General features: G+C 57.4%; 2 protein-coding genes across 3 annotated transcripts; one reads left to right on the top strand and one right to left on the bottom strand.

The window, feature by feature from the left end:
- Positions 1 to 153: 153 nt before the first annotated feature.
- On the top strand, positions 154 to 1,986 carry TMEM147 (transmembrane protein 147). Of its 2 annotated transcripts, XM_065899447.1 has the most exons (7): positions 154 to 332; positions 413 to 482; positions 989 to 1,048; positions 1,134 to 1,270; positions 1,409 to 1,493; positions 1,584 to 1,705; positions 1,788 to 1,986. In XM_065899447.1, the coding sequence occupies exons 1-7, from the start codon at positions 256 to 258 to the stop codon at positions 1,909 to 1,911; spliced, it is 675 nt and encodes a 224-aa protein (XP_065755519.1). In that variant the 5' UTR covers positions 154 to 255; the 3' UTR covers positions 1,912 to 1,986. The 2 variants fall into 2 exon arrangements, with proteins under 2 accessions (XP_065755519.1, XP_065755520.1); XM_065899448.1 differs by lacking the exons at positions 1,134 to 1,270; positions 1,409 to 1,493 and having other exon boundaries at positions 256 to 332.
- Positions 1,987 to 4,883: 2,897 nt separating this feature from the next.
- On the bottom strand, positions 4,884 to 18,406 carry ATP4A (ATPase H+/K+ transporting subunit alpha). Its single transcript, XM_065899374.1, has 22 exons — positions 18,373 to 18,406; positions 18,146 to 18,286; positions 17,978 to 18,037; positions 17,165 to 17,368; positions 15,878 to 15,991; positions 15,387 to 15,639; positions 14,849 to 15,117; positions 13,964 to 14,162; positions 13,486 to 13,595; positions 13,265 to 13,399; positions 12,570 to 12,762; positions 11,350 to 11,525; positions 10,734 to 10,870; positions 10,496 to 10,646; positions 10,232 to 10,400; positions 9,986 to 10,140; positions 8,590 to 8,713; positions 7,975 to 8,120; positions 6,248 to 6,381; positions 5,728 to 5,829; positions 5,548 to 5,639; positions 4,884 to 5,338 (listed from the first exon to the last, which is right to left on the bottom strand). The coding sequence occupies exons 1-22, from the start codon at positions 18,382 to 18,384 to the stop codon at positions 5,310 to 5,312; spliced, it is 3,105 nt and encodes a 1,034-aa protein (XP_065755446.1). The 5' UTR covers positions 18,385 to 18,406; the 3' UTR covers positions 4,884 to 5,309.
- Between the last annotated feature and the right edge of the window lie 934 nt (positions 18,407 to 19,340).

Genomic DNA, 19,340 nt, shown 5'->3' with positions numbered 1-19,340 from the left:
CGCTCGGTAGGCCCAGCGCCCTGACCCCGAGAGCGGCTCCCGCGGGGTCGGGATCGCGCAGGCACCGGCTCGGCCTTCCGCATGTCGCCCGGGCACCGCGGCGGAGCCTGGTGACGTTAGCGCACCGCGCCGCGGACTCCGGCTCCCAGAAGGCCGCGCGCGCCGCGGCAGAGGCCGGTGGGCGCCAGGCCCGGGCTCGGGCGCCAGGCAGCCGAGGCAGAGAGGCGCGCTCCGGCGAGCCGGGCGGCAGGCGCCATGACGCTGTTCCACTTCGGGAACTGCTTCGCCCTGGCCTACTTCCCCTACTTCATCACCTACAAGTGCAGCGGCCTGTGAGTGCGGGGCAGCTGCGGGGCGGCCGCGGGGCAGGGGGGCGCGGGCCGGGCCGACCCCTCACCGCCCGCTCCCGCAGGTCAGAGTACAACGCCTTCTGGAAGTGCGTCCAGGCGGGGGTCACCTACCTCTTCGTGCAGCTGTGCAAGGTGAGGGCGCCAGCTGTGCCCCGCGAGGGCTTCGCTCCTCCCCACCCCACGCCCACCCCGCCCACCCCGCCCAGACCTCCCGCGGAGGAGCCGGGCATGGATGGGCTGGAGCCTGAGGAGAGGTCCGCAAGCAACTTTTGTATAGCACTTTTAGTAACATTGAGAACATTCAATTGTATGACTAAGAGGGGTTTGGATACTGCTAAGAGCCTCTAACTAACCCCCAAGGTCCCACCGGCACTGCTACCACCGCCCTGGTGGGTAACCAGCCCCAGCACCTTCAGGCCTGACCCCAATCCCTTGTGATCACCACAGAACCCAGACTTCCAAGCCCCTGCCCTCAATCTCCCCTGCTCCTGCCTTCTTGCCTCCATCTGGTGGTCCCTCTCCTCATGGGCCCCCAGAACCCCAGTGTACTGCCCTCCACATAACACACTAACTTCCCACCAAACCCACGTGGTTGGTCTCCCTCACCTTGAGGTGACCTCTCTGTTTTCTGGTCTCAGATGCTGTTCCTGGCCACTTTCTTTCCCACCTGGGAAGGTGGCATCTATGACTTCATTGGGGTGAGTGGGGCAAGGGAGGGGGAGGGATTGCAGGAGTGGGGCCCCCTGGCACCTGTGCTTACTCAAGCCTCAACCTGACCCACAGGAGTTCATGAAGGCCAGCGTGGATGTGGCAGACCTGATAGGCCTAAACCTTGTCATGTCCCGGAATGCCGGCAAGGGGGAATACAAGATCATGGTTGCTGCCCTGGGCTGGGCCACCGCCGAGCTCATTATGTCCCGGTGTGTGCAGCAGCCTGGAGCCCAGATTCCTGAGAAAGGACACCTGGGTTCCCCGGGGGGTGCCGGAGGGTGGGGGCTCAGATTCTGGGTGCTGAGGGTGTCTGGGTACTGGAGAATCCTTCCCTTTGCCTTCTTCAGCTGCATCCCTCTCTGGGTTGGAGCTCGGGGCATTGAGTTTGACTGGAAATACATCCAGATGAGCATTGACTCCAACATCAGTCTGGTACGCAGTCCTGCTTTCCCACACACGTGCCTTTTTGCTGGTGACTCTACTCCTCCTGAGGCCTGGCCCTGACTTCCCGCTTCCCTCCAGGTCCATTACATCGTCGCATCTGCCCAGGTGTGGATGATAACACGCTACGACCTGTACCACACTTTCCGGCCAGCAGTCCTCCTACTGATGTTCCTTAGCGTCTACAAGGCCTTCGTCATGGAGTGAGCTGGGTGGGGCTCGAGGATGGGCCCAAATGGTTTGGATTATCTCTTCTCCCTTCTTCATTGCGATGTTTCCCCACAGGACCTTCGTCCACCTGTGTTCCCTGGGCAGCTGGACGGCACTTCTGGCCCGAGCGGTGGTGACGGGGCTGCTGGCCCTCAGCACCCTGGCCCTGTATGTCGCTGTTGTCAACGTGCACTCCTAGGCTTGGTGGCCCAGACTTTCACGTACCTTTTCCCTGTCTCCAGGTTTCAGTGAAGTAAACAGTATTTGGAAAGTTGTTTCTGCCTCTGTCTCTCTGTCTGGAACTATCTACCAACAGTGTGCTCTCCTGGGTCCCAGAGGCCCTTGTTTTGGAGCCAGGTAGACAAGCTGGGAGACTAGCCAGCACTCATCTGTCCTGTGTTCCTGGACCAGTTCCTTTGCTTCCTGTTTTCCACAAGTTGACTGAGGGCTTGAAGCAGACAGTCTTTAAGCAATGGCAGAGACCAGGGCCCTCAGGGAACAGGTGATAGAGGGGAGCTAGAATCCAAGAGATGGTTCTTGGGGGCTGCTCCTCACAGCCTTAACCTGGCCCTCTCCCACATGGCCCTTCCCCGGCTGGTCACCTCCTAGGTTCCCAGCCCCCAAACCAAACCATCATCCACTTTTTTTTTTTTTGGCACACCACGCAGCTTGTGGGATTTTAGTTCCCTGACCAGGGATCGAACCCAGGCCCTCGGCAATGGGAGTGTGGAGTCCTAACCACTGGACCGCCGCCAGGAAATTCCCCCCATCCACCTTTTATGTGGCAGCCAAGGGGATCTCTCTGAAACCTCAGTCTTACTAGCTCACCCTTCCCTGCTTACAACCATCTGGGGCTCCTCCTTGCGCAGGAACAGTCCAGTGACTTGACTGTTGCTTTTGCCCTTGAGGGCCTATTTTGTGATTCTGAGATCCTCAGATTAAATCCTGGCCTGAGTCTTCTTAGGGTGGAGTACAGAGACAGCTGCAGCCCAGTCGTAGAGCTGTTGAGCCCACCAATTTGCATGTTGTCCTGAATGCCACCCTTCTCATCCCAGCCCTTCCCTGGTCTAGTAGGGCCAGCTTCCTGCCCCTTTCTCTCCCCATCCCTGAGGGGGATGGATTAGAAGCAGGGCTTTGAATGTCATGCTTAAGCTGCACCTGGATGCAAGTCCTGCCCACCTGGGAAGGTGCTCCCCAGTCCTGGTGTTCCCAGTGGGATCCTCCAGGGCATGGGATAGGGCAAGTGCCCCCTCCCTCCATCCACGAGGCTGTCCAGGTCCTGCGATAATGTTATTTGACCCTGGGCCTAGGAAGGCACCAAGCACAGCTCTGTTCAGCTCTGCTGTGAGTCTTGGTGTTTTCAGAGGGAGCATTTACCCTAAGGTGGGGCAACCACCATCTAGCCCCACCTCCTCCTCATCGCTCCTAGTCAAGACAGGGTCCACAGGGGTCTTGGGTGGGGAGGTGAGAGGTCACCCTGAGTTTGATATGAAAAGGGAGTAGATGGGGCGCTCCCCCAGCCCACATGGGTGGATACGCAGTGGCATTGCTTTCTCCCATACCGCCATCCTATGCCCCACGTAGCCTTTTGCACATATTGGGACAGTGAAGGTTGCAGAAATGACTGTTAAACAACTATGTGCTGAGCAGGCACTCTGCTCCCGGCCCCTTACTGGTGGCCACCTGTCTGTGAAACAGTCCCAGCTGTCATGGGGCTCAGGGACAATCAGGAGCACAGGCCAGAGGGATCAGGGCTGTGATGGGTGAAGCCTGATGGGACTGGTGGGCCTGACTAGCTAGACTACAGTGATCGGGCTGTGATGGGAAAAGAGGGCTATGTCTGTCCTGGAGGAGAGGATGTGTGAGCTGAGACCAAGAGGATGTTAGTGGAGCAAAGAGAAGAAAGCAGGTATCAAGGCCCGTGTAAAGGCCTTGAAGTCAGAGAGAGGGCCTGGCCTTTCCAGTGAAGCAAGAGCTGGTTGGAATGAGTTTGGGGGGTGGGGGCTTGTGAGACTGCAGAAGTCAGCAGGGGCCAGATGACAGAAGGCTCTGAGCCTGGGCAGTGGGGAGCCACGGAGAGTTCTAGGCAGGGGAAGGACACTCAGTTTGGGCTTTAGGAAGAGCTCATGGCTGCTGGGTGGATGGGGAGACTCAAGGCAGAAGGCCGGCCTGGACCAGGGCAGGGCCGGCAGGGGTAGGAGGAGAGTGGCTAGAAGCAGAGTAGACAGGTGGTGACCAGCTTATTTGGCCAGGTGGGGGTGGGGGTGGGGGGGAGTAGGGAGATGACCAGTGAGAAAGGAAAGAGTGAAGGAGCCCAGGGTAACCCAAGTTTGGGGTTTGTAAGCTCCCCGAGGGCTCATTACATTTCCCAGGGAGAAGGAGCTGCAATGATGGGACAGTGGGTGAGATCAGGTCTGGAGGATGATGCAGAGGCCAGTGTGGGTCATGCTGGGGGCATGAACCTTGAACATGCTGGGGGCAGGCTGGAGACAGATGTGGGCACCACTGCAGACAGAACTGAGGCCAGTGGGGGAGGGGGTACTGTGCCGATGAGGAAGGAGAAGCCTGGGGTCCAGCCAGAGGGACTTGTCAAAGAAAGGGGAAGAGAGGCAAGAAAGGGGACTGGGAAAAGCAGTGACAAAGGTGGGTGGGTGGGTGGGGGGTGCTGTGGACAGGGGAGTCTCCAACAGGGGAGTTGGAGGGCTAACTTCAGGTGAGGGGTGTGAGGAGGGGACCTGTGACGTGGCCTCCAGTAGTTAGTTGGGACTAACCAGTGATAGGGCGCCCATTGCAGCTGCAAAGGCATAAGTGGAATCAGAGAGGAAACTCCTGTGAAGCGGGGAGGGGATGCTTGAGGTGGAAAGGATTCTGACCAGAGAGGGAGAGTGGGTGCTGAGAAAGGAGAGCCCAGAGGTGGTGTTCAGCTAGTGGAGCGGTTAAAGGCACCTCTCTGGAGAGGGCCCGTAGCCACATCCAGCTCGCCTAGAAATGCTGTAACCTAGGCAAAGAGATGGGAATTCACTCCCCCAAGCAGCGTTTACTGAGTACCTACTATGTGCCAGGCTGTGTTCTAGAAACTGGAGATACAGCCGGGAACAAATAGCCCCTAAGCTGTAGGGCTGTGGGAGATCAAAGGGGCTCATGGAAAAACACTTAATAAGACGATGCCCAGCACTGAATAAAAACACAGTGGACGTGAGCTGGTTTATTGCTATCATGCAGACATGAGTGTGTTTTTAAAGAAGACCCCCCAAGCAGCCCTCTTGCTGGCCTGGAGTCCTAAGGACAGAGCCACGTCACGGGAGCTGCTAGTTCCCACTCCCCTTCAAAGTCCCCCCACCATTCAGGAGGGGGCTTCCCTGAGGCCAGCTCAGAGGACTGGGCCTAGGGACTGCCCCTCCGGGAAGGTGGATGAGGAAGGGGAGTGGGGAGGGTCTCCCCAAGGTTGAGTTGCCGTGGGCCACAAGAGCAGACACAGGTGGGGCTGGGACTCTTGACTGCTCAGATGTTTTGGTGGCTGTCTGGAGGGTCCCATGTGTCCCCCACCCCCACCCCTACTGTGGTGGATTCGAGGATGGCTTGAAGACAGCGGTCCTTTTAATAGTAGAGCTCCTGGTCCCACCAGCCTGGGAGAGAGAAAGGAGACTCAGTGCTGGGGGGATTTGGGGCGGGGCTGGGGTGAGGGGGAGCCAGGGGCTCAGAGGTTATAGCTCAGCGGTGGTTTGATATGGAGGGTCAAGGGCTTGGAGGTCAAGTACTGGAAATCAAAGGTCAGGGCCGCTGCTCTGAGAAAGTTTCAGCCCTCCATCCCCAGGTCCTCAGTCTCCACACTCACTCCCTGGGCAGCAGCGAACTCCAAGTTTCCGGATCTCATCATAGACGAAGATGAGGAGGCCAAAGGGCATGGGGACCAGCCACCACTGGAACCTGAGGCACAGACGAGATGGCAAGGTCAAGGCTATCCCCAGGTCTGTGTGTTGCAGGCCCACCCCGATGCAGCTCACAACCCCCTCACCGAATGGGCATGAAGTTGAAGATGTTGGGCATTCCGGGGCAGTAGCACAGGAAGCAGCCGATGCAGACCTGGAACACGATGGCGATCACCAGGATCCTGTTCCTGCAGGTGGGGCAGGATGGGAGAGGCTCAGACTGGCAGACACAGGACAAAGATAGGCCATGAGGAGTTGGGGACCAGATGGGAATCAGGGTACTGGGTCAGAGGAGGTCAGATAGCGGCAGCAGGGAGATGTTCTAAACATCGAACACTGGCATGGCCCGCACCTCTCCAGCAGTGGACACCAACTCTGTCAGCATCACCCCGTTAGCTGATGAAACATAGACGGGCCAGGTGAGAGGCATGAGGTGGGAGCTATTGGCCAGCTATTGATAAGGAACGTCAGCACCTGCACCGGCACATCAGCACATCCAGTGCTGGGGTTTGCTGGTTGCAGTAAGCCCTGGTCAGGACCTGCTGGGAGTTGCAACCAGGGCTCGGAGGGCAGGGTGGGGGCGGGGCTGGGGCCAGCTGGGGACACCTGAAGAAGCCCTGCTGGAAGGCAGAGAGGCGGCGTGTCTTGCGGATGAGGACATCGGCAATCTGGCACATCTCGATGCTGATGAAGAACACGGTGTAACAGGTGTACTGCTGGTACAGGCGCTGCCCGAACGTCTGTGGGCCAGGAGAGAACACGAGCAGCCTGAACCCAGGCGGAGAGCCTCTGCAGGCAGCCGGGCATGCGGGGCCTAGGGCCACGAACCCCTAAATGCTCCTTCCCTTGCGTCAGGGGCTGGGGTGGGGGCAGAGGAGAGATGCAGGATCTGCCACGTTTGCAGGGCCCCAGAGTGCGGGGCCTAGAAACCTGGCCTAGTGCAGCTTGGCCGTCACTGCCTGGGCAAGCGGTAGGCCAGGCCAGTTGCTTTCCTAATGAAAAGAGTGATGTAGAATGTCCCGGGCACCCGAAAGGAGGCACCTGGGAAAAGGGAGTTCGAATCCTGAGGCAGAATTTTCAAAGTCCAGTGACTCCAGGACCCGGGCAGATGGCAAAAATGACCAAAGTGGGCCAGATGGGCCTCTGAGGAACACGACACATGCCCTTTCAAAGGGGGTAGCCACTATTCAGTCCACTTCTTCAGTATAACTGTTTTTATACATATCAGTTAATTGTGTAAGGAACACTTGCTATGCTCCAGGTCCCAAGTGTTTCCCATGTATTATCTCATTTAATCTTCCTAATAATCCTAAGAGGTGGCTTGGTGGTATTCAAACTTCAACATACATCAGCATCCCCAGAAGAACTGGTTAAAACGCAAGCCCCACCCCCAGAGTCTCTGATCCCAGAGGTCTGAGGGGGAAACTGAGAATCTACGTTTCAAACAAGTTCCCAGGTGATGCTGCTGGTCTGGGGACCACACTGTGAAAATCACCGCGGTGAAAATCACTGAGATAATATCAGTTTATTAGTATGCTCTCCACTTTAGAGGTGGGCAAACTGAGGCACAGAGAGGCAAAATACCTTGCCCAGGGTCACACAGCTGTGAGGAGCGGTGGCAGACAATGAATCCAAGCAGTTTGGCTCTAAGATCTATATTCTTTTTTTTTTTGCGGTACACGGGCCTCTCACTGTTGTGGCCTCTCCCGTTGTGGAGCACAGGCTCCGGACGCGCAGGCTCAGCGGCCATGGCTCACGGGCCCAGCCGCTCCGCGGCATGTGGGATCTTCCCGGACCGGGGCACGAACCTGTGTCCCCTGCATCGGCAGGCGGACTCTCAACCACTGCGCCACCAGGGAAGCCCTAAGATCTATATTCTTAACCACGACAGTAAATGTTTAAGGGGAATATCCTGATCTGTCGCTCTGTAGAGCAAACTAAACACACCCGCTAGCCAGATCTAGCCTCTCTGCTCCAGACTTTCACTCAAGTCAGCCACACATGCAAATACTCTGTGTAAGTGATGCTGCGGGGAAAATAACAGAATGGGGGTCGGGGGTGGGGTGGGGGGGGTGGTACTGGCTCCACACCTGAGACGATGTGTTGCTGTCAGGGCAGAGAGGACCCATCTGCAGCTGGGGTCATCAGAAGCAGGAGTTCGGAGCTCAGGACAGTGGCGGGAAAGGCCCCTCACCCCAGAACTGGCAGAGAGCCTGGGTGTCTGGGAGGCTCTGGCTGAGCTCAGTCTCACGTGGAGGAATGAGTGTGGGCCACACTCAAGGTAGGTGGCATCCCATGAGTCACGGGACTCATGGGATGGGGCAGGGGCTCACCCACTCCTGGCCATAGCTGTCCTGCAGATCTTGTAGGTGGTGGTTCTCCCAGTATGGCCGGAGCCCCACACACAGCAAAGGGAACCAGCCCTCCTGGGCCATGGCCGTGAAGTAGTCAGTGAAGCCAGCAAATGACTGGATGGCACCTGGGAGAGAGGCAAGGAGGCACAGGGAGACACAGATGGAGACACAGAGAGACAGGGTCAGGGACACACACACAGAGACAGGAACATAGAAACAGTGGCCTGGAGACAGACAAGAACACAGTGACAGACATGGAGAGACAGACACAGAGACAAGGACTCCAAGAGAGATTGACAGGGACACAAGAGACAGGACACAGAGAGAGGCAGGAACAGAGACACACCCAGAGAACCCAAAAAAGACAGGAGGCAGTGACCCAGAGACAGGGTCATGGAGAATGAGGCCTGGGACAGAGAAGGGACACTGGGGACCATAGAGACCATTGTGTGCAGACACAGACTCAGAGAATGACAGAGACCCAGGGTCAAATGCAGACACCAAGATCCAGAACAAGGCAGAGCCCCCGTTAGAGACTCCACGGCAGGCGAGCAGCCCTGCAGAGGAGCCCGCGCCCCACCGCGGGGCACGCACCGATCTGGAAGTAGGAGTAGGCAGCCAGGGGCTCGTTGACCAATCGGTCACGCTTCGGGTTCCGTGGACGCAGGTGCATGATATCACTCTCGGCCTTCTCGTACGCCAGGGACACAGAGGGGAACTGGCCAGGAGTGGAAGGAACTGGGGTTGATGGCTCGCCTGGGCCCCGGTCCCTGACTCTCTGGAGCCCCCCTCCCCGCTGCAGTGGGCAGGGACAGAAGTGAGGTTAGGAGGCAGGACCCACGGTGACCACACAGCCACACCTGCCTGGACAGCCTGGGTCCAGCTGGCCCTTGTCAGGAATGTCAGCATATCCAGTCCACATGTGTGTGCCCATCTATCTTGGTGTCCGTTTCCATCAGAGCATCTGCATTATCTCTGCTATTGGGTGTTCTCTGTCTCTGCCTTTCTTGGCCCCCCTCCTCTCCGTCCTCCTCTCTGTCTGTTTCTTCTCTGGGGTCCTCTGGTCTTGGCCTGTTTCCCTGTTGCGCGCTCTTTCTCTCTTTCTGTCCCTTACTTTCTTCATTTCTTTGTCCCCATCTCCAGTCTCTTTCTCTGTGACTGTGCCTCTGCTTTTTTGTCTCTGTGTTCCTGTCTCTATATTTCTCTTTGTCGCTCTCTATCTCTGAATCTCTTCTGTCTCTCTGTGTACATGTGTCCTCCTCCCTGTCCCCCACCCCATCTGTTTGTGGACACAGAGTGGTAGCAGAGTGCACTGACTGAGGGCAGAGGTTCTGGGGTACCTGAATACCTGGGCTTGAATCCCTGCTGTGCCACTTATTAGCTGTGTGACCTGGGGCAAGCCGCTCAAGCTGTCTAAGCCTCAGTTAGCTCATCAGTAAAATGGGTACGATAAAGAAATAAAGCTCATCTCATAGAGTAGTTATGAGGACAAAATTAAGTAATTAATGTGTGCCTGGCCCAGAGCAGACATTATGTAAGTGCTGTTGAATAAAGACGTGACATGGCCATGCACCTGGCTGCATTTGTGGCTGGACCTGAGGATCTTTTCTGTCTCTGCCTTGGAGTCTATCTGATGCTGTTTATCTGTCCATGTCTGTTGAGGGATGTCTGTCTGTGATCCAAGTGTGGCCAGATGTCCGTGTCTGTAAAATCTCTGTTTGTCTGAGTGTCCATATCTGAGTCCATGTGTGCCCATGAATCTGTCCATGCCTATCTGAGTGTCCACCTATGTGTCCCCGTCTGTAATTCTGTCCGTGGCTACCTTCCTGCCTGCCTGTGTGTCCACATCTGGCTGTCTGGTACACACACATCTGTATCACTCTGAGTTCAAGACTTTCCGTGGTGGTCTCTTGTCCCTCACACCTGTCTGTGGGCATATGTCTCTGGGCACTGTGTGGGTGGGGGGCACTGGGGCATCATGTAGACTCACGATGTCGGTACAGAGTTCTATGAAGAGGATGGTGATGCACCCGAGGGGCAGGGGCACGCTGACGGTGATGTAAATAAGGTACGGCGTCAGTTCAGGGATGTTCTTGGTCAGTGTGTAGGCGATGGACTTTTTCAGGTTGTCAAAGATCAGTCGGCCTGTGGGAGTACAGCAGGCACCTCAGTCTCCTCAGAGCCCATTTCCTCCTGTGCCCACACCGCCTGCCCCCATCTCTGACCCAGCCCGGACCCTGCTCCACGCCTGTCACAATGGAGGCAAAGTTGTCATCCAGCAGGATCATGTCGGCTGCATTTTTAGCAGCATCCGAGCCAGCAATGCCCATGGCCACGCCAATGTCTGCCTTCTTCAGGGCTGGGGAGTCATTCACACCATCCCCCGTCACAGCCACGATTGCACCCTGCAGGCAGTGGGTACAGGTGGGAGGCTGGTCAGTGAGAGGGCGGCCCAGGGCCAGCCAAGCCCACCTGCCTGCCTTCATCAGCAGGGTCGCACCAGTCGCTGGCAGCTCTCCACAATCACCAGCTTCTGCTGGGGGCTGGTACGAGCAAACACCATCTCAGGGTGGGTACGCAGTGCCTCGACCAGCTCTGACGGGTCCATGTCCTTCAGCTGCATGCCATTGATCACACAGGCGCGGGCATCCCTAGAGAGGGAAGTGGGAGGGCATCGCTGGGGCCTCAGTCTCTGTGGGGTGTGGGAAGAACCACAAGGAAGGCTGAAGGGGGCTTACTTCCGGTTAACCTGCTCCACGGGCACACGGAGGCGGGAAGCGATGTCCTCCACTGTCTCACTGCCTTCTGAGATGATGCCCACACTGGCTGCAATGGCCTTGGCTGTGATGGGGTGGTCACCTGTCACCATGATCACCTGTAAGGGGAACCAGCAGACCCTTGACCCGTTCAGATTAACCCACTCTCCCTGTCCTCCCCAGTGGACATCCCCCAGCCCCAGCCATAGTGATTGGTTCAGAGATGAACATGTGACCCAATCTGGTACAACTGTCAGAGAGACATTCTTTTTTCGATGGGGTCGCTAAACAGGTGGGACGTTAGTTGGAGCTGCTGGAGGGTGGTCATCTCTGTCCACCACAATGAAGAACTGCTTGAGAATAAAGCCAGCAGAGAGAAGAGCAGAGCTGAGACGTGGAGAAATGTCCTAAAGACATTGAATTCCTGGATCCAGCTATACCTGAAGCTTCGTTCCCCAGAACTTTTCAGTTCTTGAACCAATATATTCCTTTGTGGTTCAAGCCATTTTCGGGTGGGTTTCTGTCACAGGGCCCCTCATCCCCAAATACTGCCATCCTCTGTTCTCACCCCTGCCTGGTCCTCTCCCCAGGGGCATACCCGGATGCCTGCTGTGCGGCACTTGAGCACAGCATCAGGAACAGTGGCCCGGGGTGGGTCTATCATGGATACGAGTCCCGCAAAGCACAGGCCACTGGTTGGAAAGTTCATGTCCTCCACGTCGAAGGCATAGCCATGCGGGTAGTCCTTCTCACTCAGGTAGAGCTGGCAGAAGCCTGACCAGAAAACAGGGAAGTCAGAGAGGAGTCCTGGGTGAACCCTTTCATAGCAAGGCCAGGTGATGAGTAAAATCACCAGGTGCCTTGCACCAAGCACCTATGGATGCCTGACCCTGTGCTGAATCCTTCATTCACATTACAGTTAACCCTCTGTATCCACAGGTTCCACATCTGCAGACTTAACCAACTGTGGATCAAAAATATTCTGGAAAAAATTCCAGAATATTCCAAAAAGTAAAACTTGAATTTGCCACACACTGACAGCTACTTACATAGCATTTACATTGTATTAGCCATTATAAGTAATCTAGAGACGATTTTAAGTATATGGAAGGAAGTGCATAGGTTATATGCAAATACTCCACCATTTTACATAAGGGATTTGCACATCTGCAGATTTTGGTATCTGTCAGGTAAGGGTGTGGGGGAGTGTGGTGGGTGTCCTGGAACCAATCCCCATAGATACTGAGGGACAACTGTATCTGAATCCATCCCCACAACCGCTCTGTGAGGCTACTAGCATCCTCATCTTGCAAATGATGAAACAGGTTTAGAGAAGGGACGTTTCTTGCCAGAGGTCACACACCAAGTAAAGTGGAAGATGCAGAAATTGGACCACAGGTTTGTGTCTTCCGGAGTTGAGGCAAGGGTTAGGGAAGTTTAAGGAGTCGAGACAAAAATTGGCGGGGGTCGGGGGGGGGAGGTCAAAGGGTCAAGAGGAGGACGCTGAAAGGCAGAGGTGAAAGAAAGCAAGGGCAGGTCATCAGCTGGGGCAAGAGCTGGGGAAAATCAAGGGATCACAGGTTGGGTCAGGATACATGAGAACAGGTTGGGAGAGGTTGGGTCAAGGTAGGCGTTGAGGACAGGGTTCAGGACTGAGATAGGGAAAGTCAAATTTGAGCGTGTAGACTGGGGCAGGTCAACTGTCAAGCAATGATGGGAAAGGTCAGGGTCAGGGCTGGGCCGGGAAGGTCGGGCAGGCTCCGTGCTAGCGCCTCCTCGCACGCGGGTTTAACCTCTACCCTGGCTTGGGAGTCTCACCCAGGACGCGTTCGCCCAGGCCTCCCAGGCTGAGGTAGGCAGTCTGGAAGGCCTCGCGCCATTGCTCGTCCAGCGGCAGCTCCTGGCCCTTGATGAGGATGGAGCTACAGCGCTCCAGCACGCGCTCTGGGGCCCCCTTCATTACAAGCACGTGCCTCGGGTCGCGCGGGTCCTCCAGGGTGTGGATGGACAACTGTGGGCGGAGGAGGAGGCGGTGTTGTGGGCGAGCTCAAGAGGGAGGGGCGGGGCTTGGGGAACGGCGGGGCTGACGGCGCCCAAGCGCTGCCTGAATAGCCCTGGGAAGGTCAGCCTGGGACCGAGGGTGACGGGCTTGCTTGGTGGGCAGGTCCTTGGTAGAGGCTGAGGATTGGGGCGGACCTAGGGGCCTAGTTAGGGGACTGGGCGTGGGGAACGGGCAGAATTTGGGTCGGAGTTGGACTGGAGCGGGATTTGGATTAGGAGGTTCTCCCCACCGAGGGCCTGACAGCTGAGAGCGGGCGGAGCGCCCGGGACCTCGGTGGGGTTTGGCTGTGGGCGGGACGGGAGATGTGGATGGGGTTTGCCTGTGGAGAGGGAGGGGACTGAGTGAAGTCCAGCCGCAGGCCAGTCCTGAATGTGGGTGGGGCCTGCAGTGGGCAGGGCTTGTTGTGGGAGGGACTGGACCGTGGGCGGGGCCGGCCGTGGCTGGTGCACACCTGGAACTTGTTGGTGGAGTTGAAGGGGATCTCGCAGACTTTGGGGAAGCGCTCGCGGTAGCCCATGGCATTGCCCAGCGTCAGCTCCGAGAACTTGAGCAGCGCAGTCTCCGACGCGTCCCCGATCACGATGCGCTGGGAACGCAGGCCGGTGTCAGGAGCGCTCCCGGCTGCCCCAGGAGGCTCCCGGGATCCCCTCCCCCGAGCGCCCCGTCTCTCACCTTGGGCACGGGCACTGCGTCCTGGCCCGACTTGAAGGCAGCACGATTACACAGGGTGAGCACGCGGCACAACGCCCGCCACGTCTCCGAGGACTGGTCAAACGTCTGCCCTGGAGGTCAGGCATCCAGGCTGGGGCCGCGAAGGAGCTCTCCCATACCAGAACCGAGCCCCGCCCCCCGGAATCAGGACTGGATCCCCGCCCCAGACCTGGGTGGGACCCAAACAACTCCTCATACCCCAGGACGGAGCTTTCTCTCCAGACTCAGTATCGTCTCCCATGAGACCCAATAGGTACCAAGACCCTTCACAGACTTGCAGCTTAGCCCCCTCCCTAGACCCAGGACACAGCCCTTCGCCTGATCAGATCCATTAATGCAAAGCCCTCCCCAGGCTCCCTTCAGTAACCGCAGAGCTCCCCCCTAGGTCTCCACCATCTACCAGATCCTGCCCAGCTGCTGTCTCCTCCCACCCCCACACCTGACTGGTCTTCTGTAGTGTCAGCCGAGTGGATGTGGTTGTCGAACCACAGATGGGACACAGTCATGCGGTTCTGAGTGAGGGTCCCCGTCTTGTCAGAGCAGATCACTGACGTGGAGCCCAGTGTCTCCACTGCTTCCAAGTTCTTGACTACACAGTTCTTGCTGGCCAGCCGCTTGGCTGTCAGGGACAGGCAGACCTGGGGGAAAGGTGAGAAATGCAGGCTTGGGGACCAGGCCTTGCTCCCAGTGCCACTTCCCTCCTCTCCCAGCACCGGGGATCCTTTACCCTAGCCACAGTACTGCCTATGCAGCATCCCCCTGCAAAGAGTAGGCTTTTTCTTGCCTCCAAGCTTTCGTCCAGCCTGTGCTTTCCACTTGGGATGCCTCCCCAATCTGTCCACCAGATATACGTAGCCAGGCCCTGCTCTAAGCTGCCCTAGCTGAGATTCTATAATTTCTCTTACAGCACAATCAAAATGAGAAAACTAACATTTCCTGAGCCTCCCCTTGGGCTGGCCCTGGACTGAGTGCTGACTCTTGAAGGCTACCCACAGCCTTCAACACTGGACCTCAGCCTCCTCCTGTCAAAGTCCCTGCCCGTTCATCTCTGAGTCCTCAGCATGTGGCACAGGACATGGCCCAGAGTAGCCCAGGTGGGTATTTCCTGAATGGATGGGATAAGTGGAGAGATGGGGATGGGGGGGGATGGATTAGGGGGAGGATGGATGGGGGAGGATGGATGATGGGAAGGTGGGTGGGTGGATGGGAGCAAAATGGATAGATGGACAGATAGGGAGAGGATGGAGGGAAGCCCGGATGAACGAACAGACAGATGGACAGGCCTCTCAGCTCACTGCACCGCTCTTCTGCTTCCCCAACTCACCGTGACAGTGGCCAGCAGCCCCTCAGGCACATAGGCTACCACAATGGCCATGAAGAAGACCATGGCCCGCAGGAAGGTGTAGCCAATGCACATGGCCACTATGAAAAATGTGGCACCGAAGAGGATGGCCAGGCCTGCGATGATGTCCACAAAATGTTCAATTTCGATAGCGATGGGTGTCTTCTCATTTTCTACTCCCGAGGCCAGTGATGCGATGCGCCCAATGATGGTGCGGTCGCCGGTGCTCACCACCAGGCCCTGCGCGGTGCCTGCAGGGGGGCCGAGGGGGTGACTCAGCGCCGGGTGGGCAGCACTGGGGGCGCGCACAGCGGCGTGAACCAAAGGAGGGGCAGTCATGGGAGGCAGCGGGGGCAGCGTGACCTGGGAAGGGGTGGCAATAGCGGGAGCTAGAGAGGCGGTGTGACCTGAAGAGTTGGCAGTCACGCGACACAGAGAGGCAGTGTGTCTCAGAAGGAAGCAGAAGGGGGCAGGGGAGGCAGTGCGGTCAGCCGGGCGGGTGGGTGGGGACCTCACGGACCCTCAAGGCACATGGTGGAGAAGAAGGCGATGTTGCGGGTCTCCAGGGGGCTCTCGTGCGTGCACTCGGGCGAGCGGGTCTGCGGCTCAGACTCTCCAGTCAGCGAGGAGTTGTCCACCTTGCAGCCCTGGGCCTGCAGGATGCGGATGTCGGCTGGCACTCGATCCCCGCCTTTCATCTCCACCAGGTCGCCCACCACCAGCTGATCTGCGTTGATCTGGAACTTGTCCCCGTCTCGGATCACCGTTGCTTGCTGTGGGGCAAGAGCACCAGAGTTGAGCGGGGTAGGGAATGGGGGTAGAAGTTGCTGCATGCGGTGGGGAGGCGGGGAGGTGAAAAGTGGGGAGAGGTGAGGACCTGTGGGGAGAGATGGAGGCCAGGGATGAAGGGCAGGCTGGGCCTGATGGGAGGGGCCACAGAGAGATGCCAGGAGACTGCCAGTGCCCCTGTGGAGACTGGGAACCTCAAGTGGCCAGAGGCTGGAGACCCACCTGGGGCACGAGGTTCTTGAAGCTGGCGATGATGTTGGTGCTCTTAAACTCCTGATAGTAGCCGAAGCAGCCAGTGACCACAACCACAGCAATGAGGGCCAGGGCCAGGTACAGCTGGCAGAGGTGGAGAGGGGCTGGGTTATGACTCGGGGCTGGAAACTCCCTGCCTGAGGCCACCTGCCTGCTCTCTGGTGCCCTGGTAGTTTTCCTCCAAGGTCACCTCTGTGGTTTTCCCCCACTCTACTAGGAAGCCTCAGGCACTATTTCCTGTGACCTGTGTCCCTGTCCCCATGTTCTTCATATCCCACATTCAACTGCCCTGTATTCTCTGTGTCTTATGTCCCTGTGTCCATACATCCCATTTCCTATGGTTCTGTGGCCCCATACCCTATGACTTGTGCCCCATGTCACCATGCACCTTGGTGGTATGTGTTCCATTTTCCTGTGCCCCCCAAGTCTTGCGTTCCCCACAGTCCTCTGTCCCATGTTCCCGTATCCTAAATTCCCTGTGTTCCAAGGTTCATATTCTGTGTTTTCATCATCTGTGTGCCATCCTCTGTGTCCCCTATTCCAACAGTTCCTGTGCCCTCACATCCCCATTTCCACGTGTGCTGCAGATCTCATGCTTCGTTTTCTGTGTCCTCCATGACCAGTGTCCCATGTCTCAAATTCCAGGTGCCTATGTCCGATGTCTCCCCATGTCTATGTACTCTTGAGTCCCCATTCTGTGTCACATGTCCTAAGACTTTTCAAGCCTCTGTCCAATGTCACATGTCCCTACATCCCCATGTCCCTTGTCCTGACCCCGGTCATATATCCAATGTCCTCTTGTCCTACATCTCACTATTCTCTATTTCTCTGTGCTCCCATGTCTAATATCTTATGTCTCTCCATGCACTGTGTCCTGAGTCTAATGTCTCTTGTGTCCCCATGCCCTTGTGTCCCCATGTGTGAGTCCCAGTGTCCCCTGTGCCCTCTGTCCTTGGCCTGTCCCATGCCCTCTGTTTCCCAAGTCCCATATCTTAAGTGTTGCATGTCTATGTCTTTGTATCCCTGCCTATGTCCTCTATCTCTGTGACACAGTCTCCCCTGCGTCCCCTATGACCTATGTCCTTGGGTCTGTATCATATCCCAATGTCCTTTGGCCCCCATGACCCATGTCTTAGAGATGTTTTCCATCTCTCTATATCCCCATCATATGTCATTCGTGTTCTGAGTCCCATGCTCAATGTCCTCTGTCCCCCAGGTCCCTGTGTCCCATGTCTGGCCCCAGCACCCGCCACTCACATTGTCGTCCGTGGTGAGGTCGCCCTCGCTGGCCTGGATGGCAAAGGCAATGAGGCAGATGGCAGCGGCCACCCACATGAGGCACTGCAGACCGCCCGCCAGCTGCCGGGCGAACTTGACATATTCGGGGGTGCCCCGCGGCGGCCTCAGGGCGTTGGGCCCGTCCCGCAGCAGCAGCTCGGCGGCCAGGCTGGCAGACAGGCCCTGGGGGCGGGAGGAGTGGGGTCTTGGTGGTCACTAAGGACTCTCCTCTCATCAGTGAGAGCTCTCCTTCCCTGCCTCCCTCTCCCTGCCCCCCCTTGCCTTGCGCCTCTTCCTTTCTTTCTCCGTCTTTGTTGCCGCCCCTCTCCCCATCCCTTCTTTGTGTCTCTCTCTTCTCTCCCACCTTTCTCTCAGTGTCTTTCTTCCTGCTGTTTCTGTCTCTCTTCTGTCTCTTTTTATCTGCTTCTCTTACCTTCTCTCTCTGTTTGGTCTGTTTGACCCTTTCTAATGTGTTTCTCTCTCTCTCTGTCTCTCTCTGTCTCTCTGTCTCTCCCTCCCTCCCTCCCTCCCTCTCTCCCTCCCTCTCTCTCCCTCCCTCCCTCCCTCTCTCTCTCTCTCTCCCCCCCAACTCTCTCTCTCCCCCTCCCTGTCTCTCTCCCCCCCTTCTCTCCCTCCCTCTCTCTCTCTCTCTCTCTCTCCCCCTCTCTCTCTCTCTCTCTTCCCCTCTCTCTCTCCCCTTCCCTCTCCCCCTCCCTCTCTCCCTCCTCCCTCTCTCCCCCCCACCCCCGGCTCCTCTTCCCTGTACCCACCCCTCCCTCTGCCCCAGCTCACCCTGGTCGCACTGGTCCGGTATTTCTGTTCCAGCTCGGGCACTGACAGCTGGTGGTCGTTCTGCATGGAGGAGGCACAACACTCACTGCCTCGCGGGTCCCCACCCCTGCCCTTGCCCAGCCTCGCCCAGCCCCCCACCCCACCAGGCCCCCTGGGGCCTCTGCTCACAATCTCCATCTCCTTCTTCATGTTCTCCAGCTTCTCCTTCCTCTTGCCCCCTCCACTGCCCGCCTTCTTCTTGCTCATCTTGGCTGCCATGTCCCCACTGGGACCAGGACCCAGCTCTACCTGGTACAGCTCGTAATTCTCCTGGGGGTTGGGAGACGGGGAAGGCATCAGGTCCCTCTGGAACCACTGCCTCCAACCTCCACCCCCCGACCCCTGACCCTACTCACTGCCTTCCCCATGGTGCCCGGTGCAGCCGCCCTCCTTTGCCGGAGACGGAACCTGGGACCTGGACCAGCCCTGATATACCCAGGGAGAGAGGAGGTGGAGCAGGGCGGACCTGATTACAGCTGATCACGGGGCTCCTTGGGGTGACCTCCAGGCCCGGGCAGCGTGGGCATTCCCTACTGGGCTGCTCTACCTGCCCGGACCCCATCGCAACCTGTCACTGAGATCAGGGAACCACTGCGAACAGCTGTACTAACAAGAGGACTAGCAAACATACGGTGCTCATTATGTGCCTGGCACTGTGCTAAGGGCTTTCACATATTAATTTATTTAACCTCACAACTACCCTTTGAGGTGAGTGCCATTCTTACCCACTCCCCTTACAGATGGGGAGACTGAGGCACGGAGGGGTGAAGTCACTTGCCCATGTCCCCAAGCTAGGACGTGGGAGGCAGGACTCAGAACCAAGCAGACTGGCTGCAGAGTGTCCTCTTCTAAGCCGCATAGCAGGCGCCAGACACCTGGAGGAGGGGTGGGGGGGAGGGTGCTCACAGCAGTCGCTGTAATAGCTGTCAGTTCAGGGAGCACTTGCTCAGTGCTGGGTCTGCCCTGTGTGCTTTGCTTGAATGCTTCCTTAGCTCCTCACAACAGCCCTGCAAAGTTACGTTCTCTTATTAACCCCCATTGTACAGATGGGGAAACTGAGGCACAGAGAGGTCAAGGACTTTGCCTAAGGTTGCGATGACTAAGTATCGGGGACAGGATTCCAGCCCAGGTTTGACCCCGGAGCCTGGCTCTCATATGGTACCATCAGTGAAAACACTCACACCTCAGAGCAGCACTGCCAAACGTGTGCCAGGTACTACACATATGTGTTCTCATGGGTCCTTGCGAGAAACCCCTGTGAAGGCAGCACTATTATGCCCATTGTGCAGAGGGGGAAACTGAGGCTCAGAGGACCCCAGAGGCA

The sequence above is a fragment of the Phocoena phocoena genome, chromosome 20 (genome assembly GCF_963924675.1).
Source record: "Phocoena phocoena chromosome 20, mPhoPho1.1, whole genome shotgun sequence".
Classification (NCBI taxonomy): domain Eukaryota; kingdom Metazoa; phylum Chordata; class Mammalia; order Artiodactyla; family Phocoenidae; genus Phocoena; species Phocoena phocoena.
Note: the sequence above shows the minus strand (reverse complement) of the source record. Positions and strands in the feature narration are given on the sequence as shown.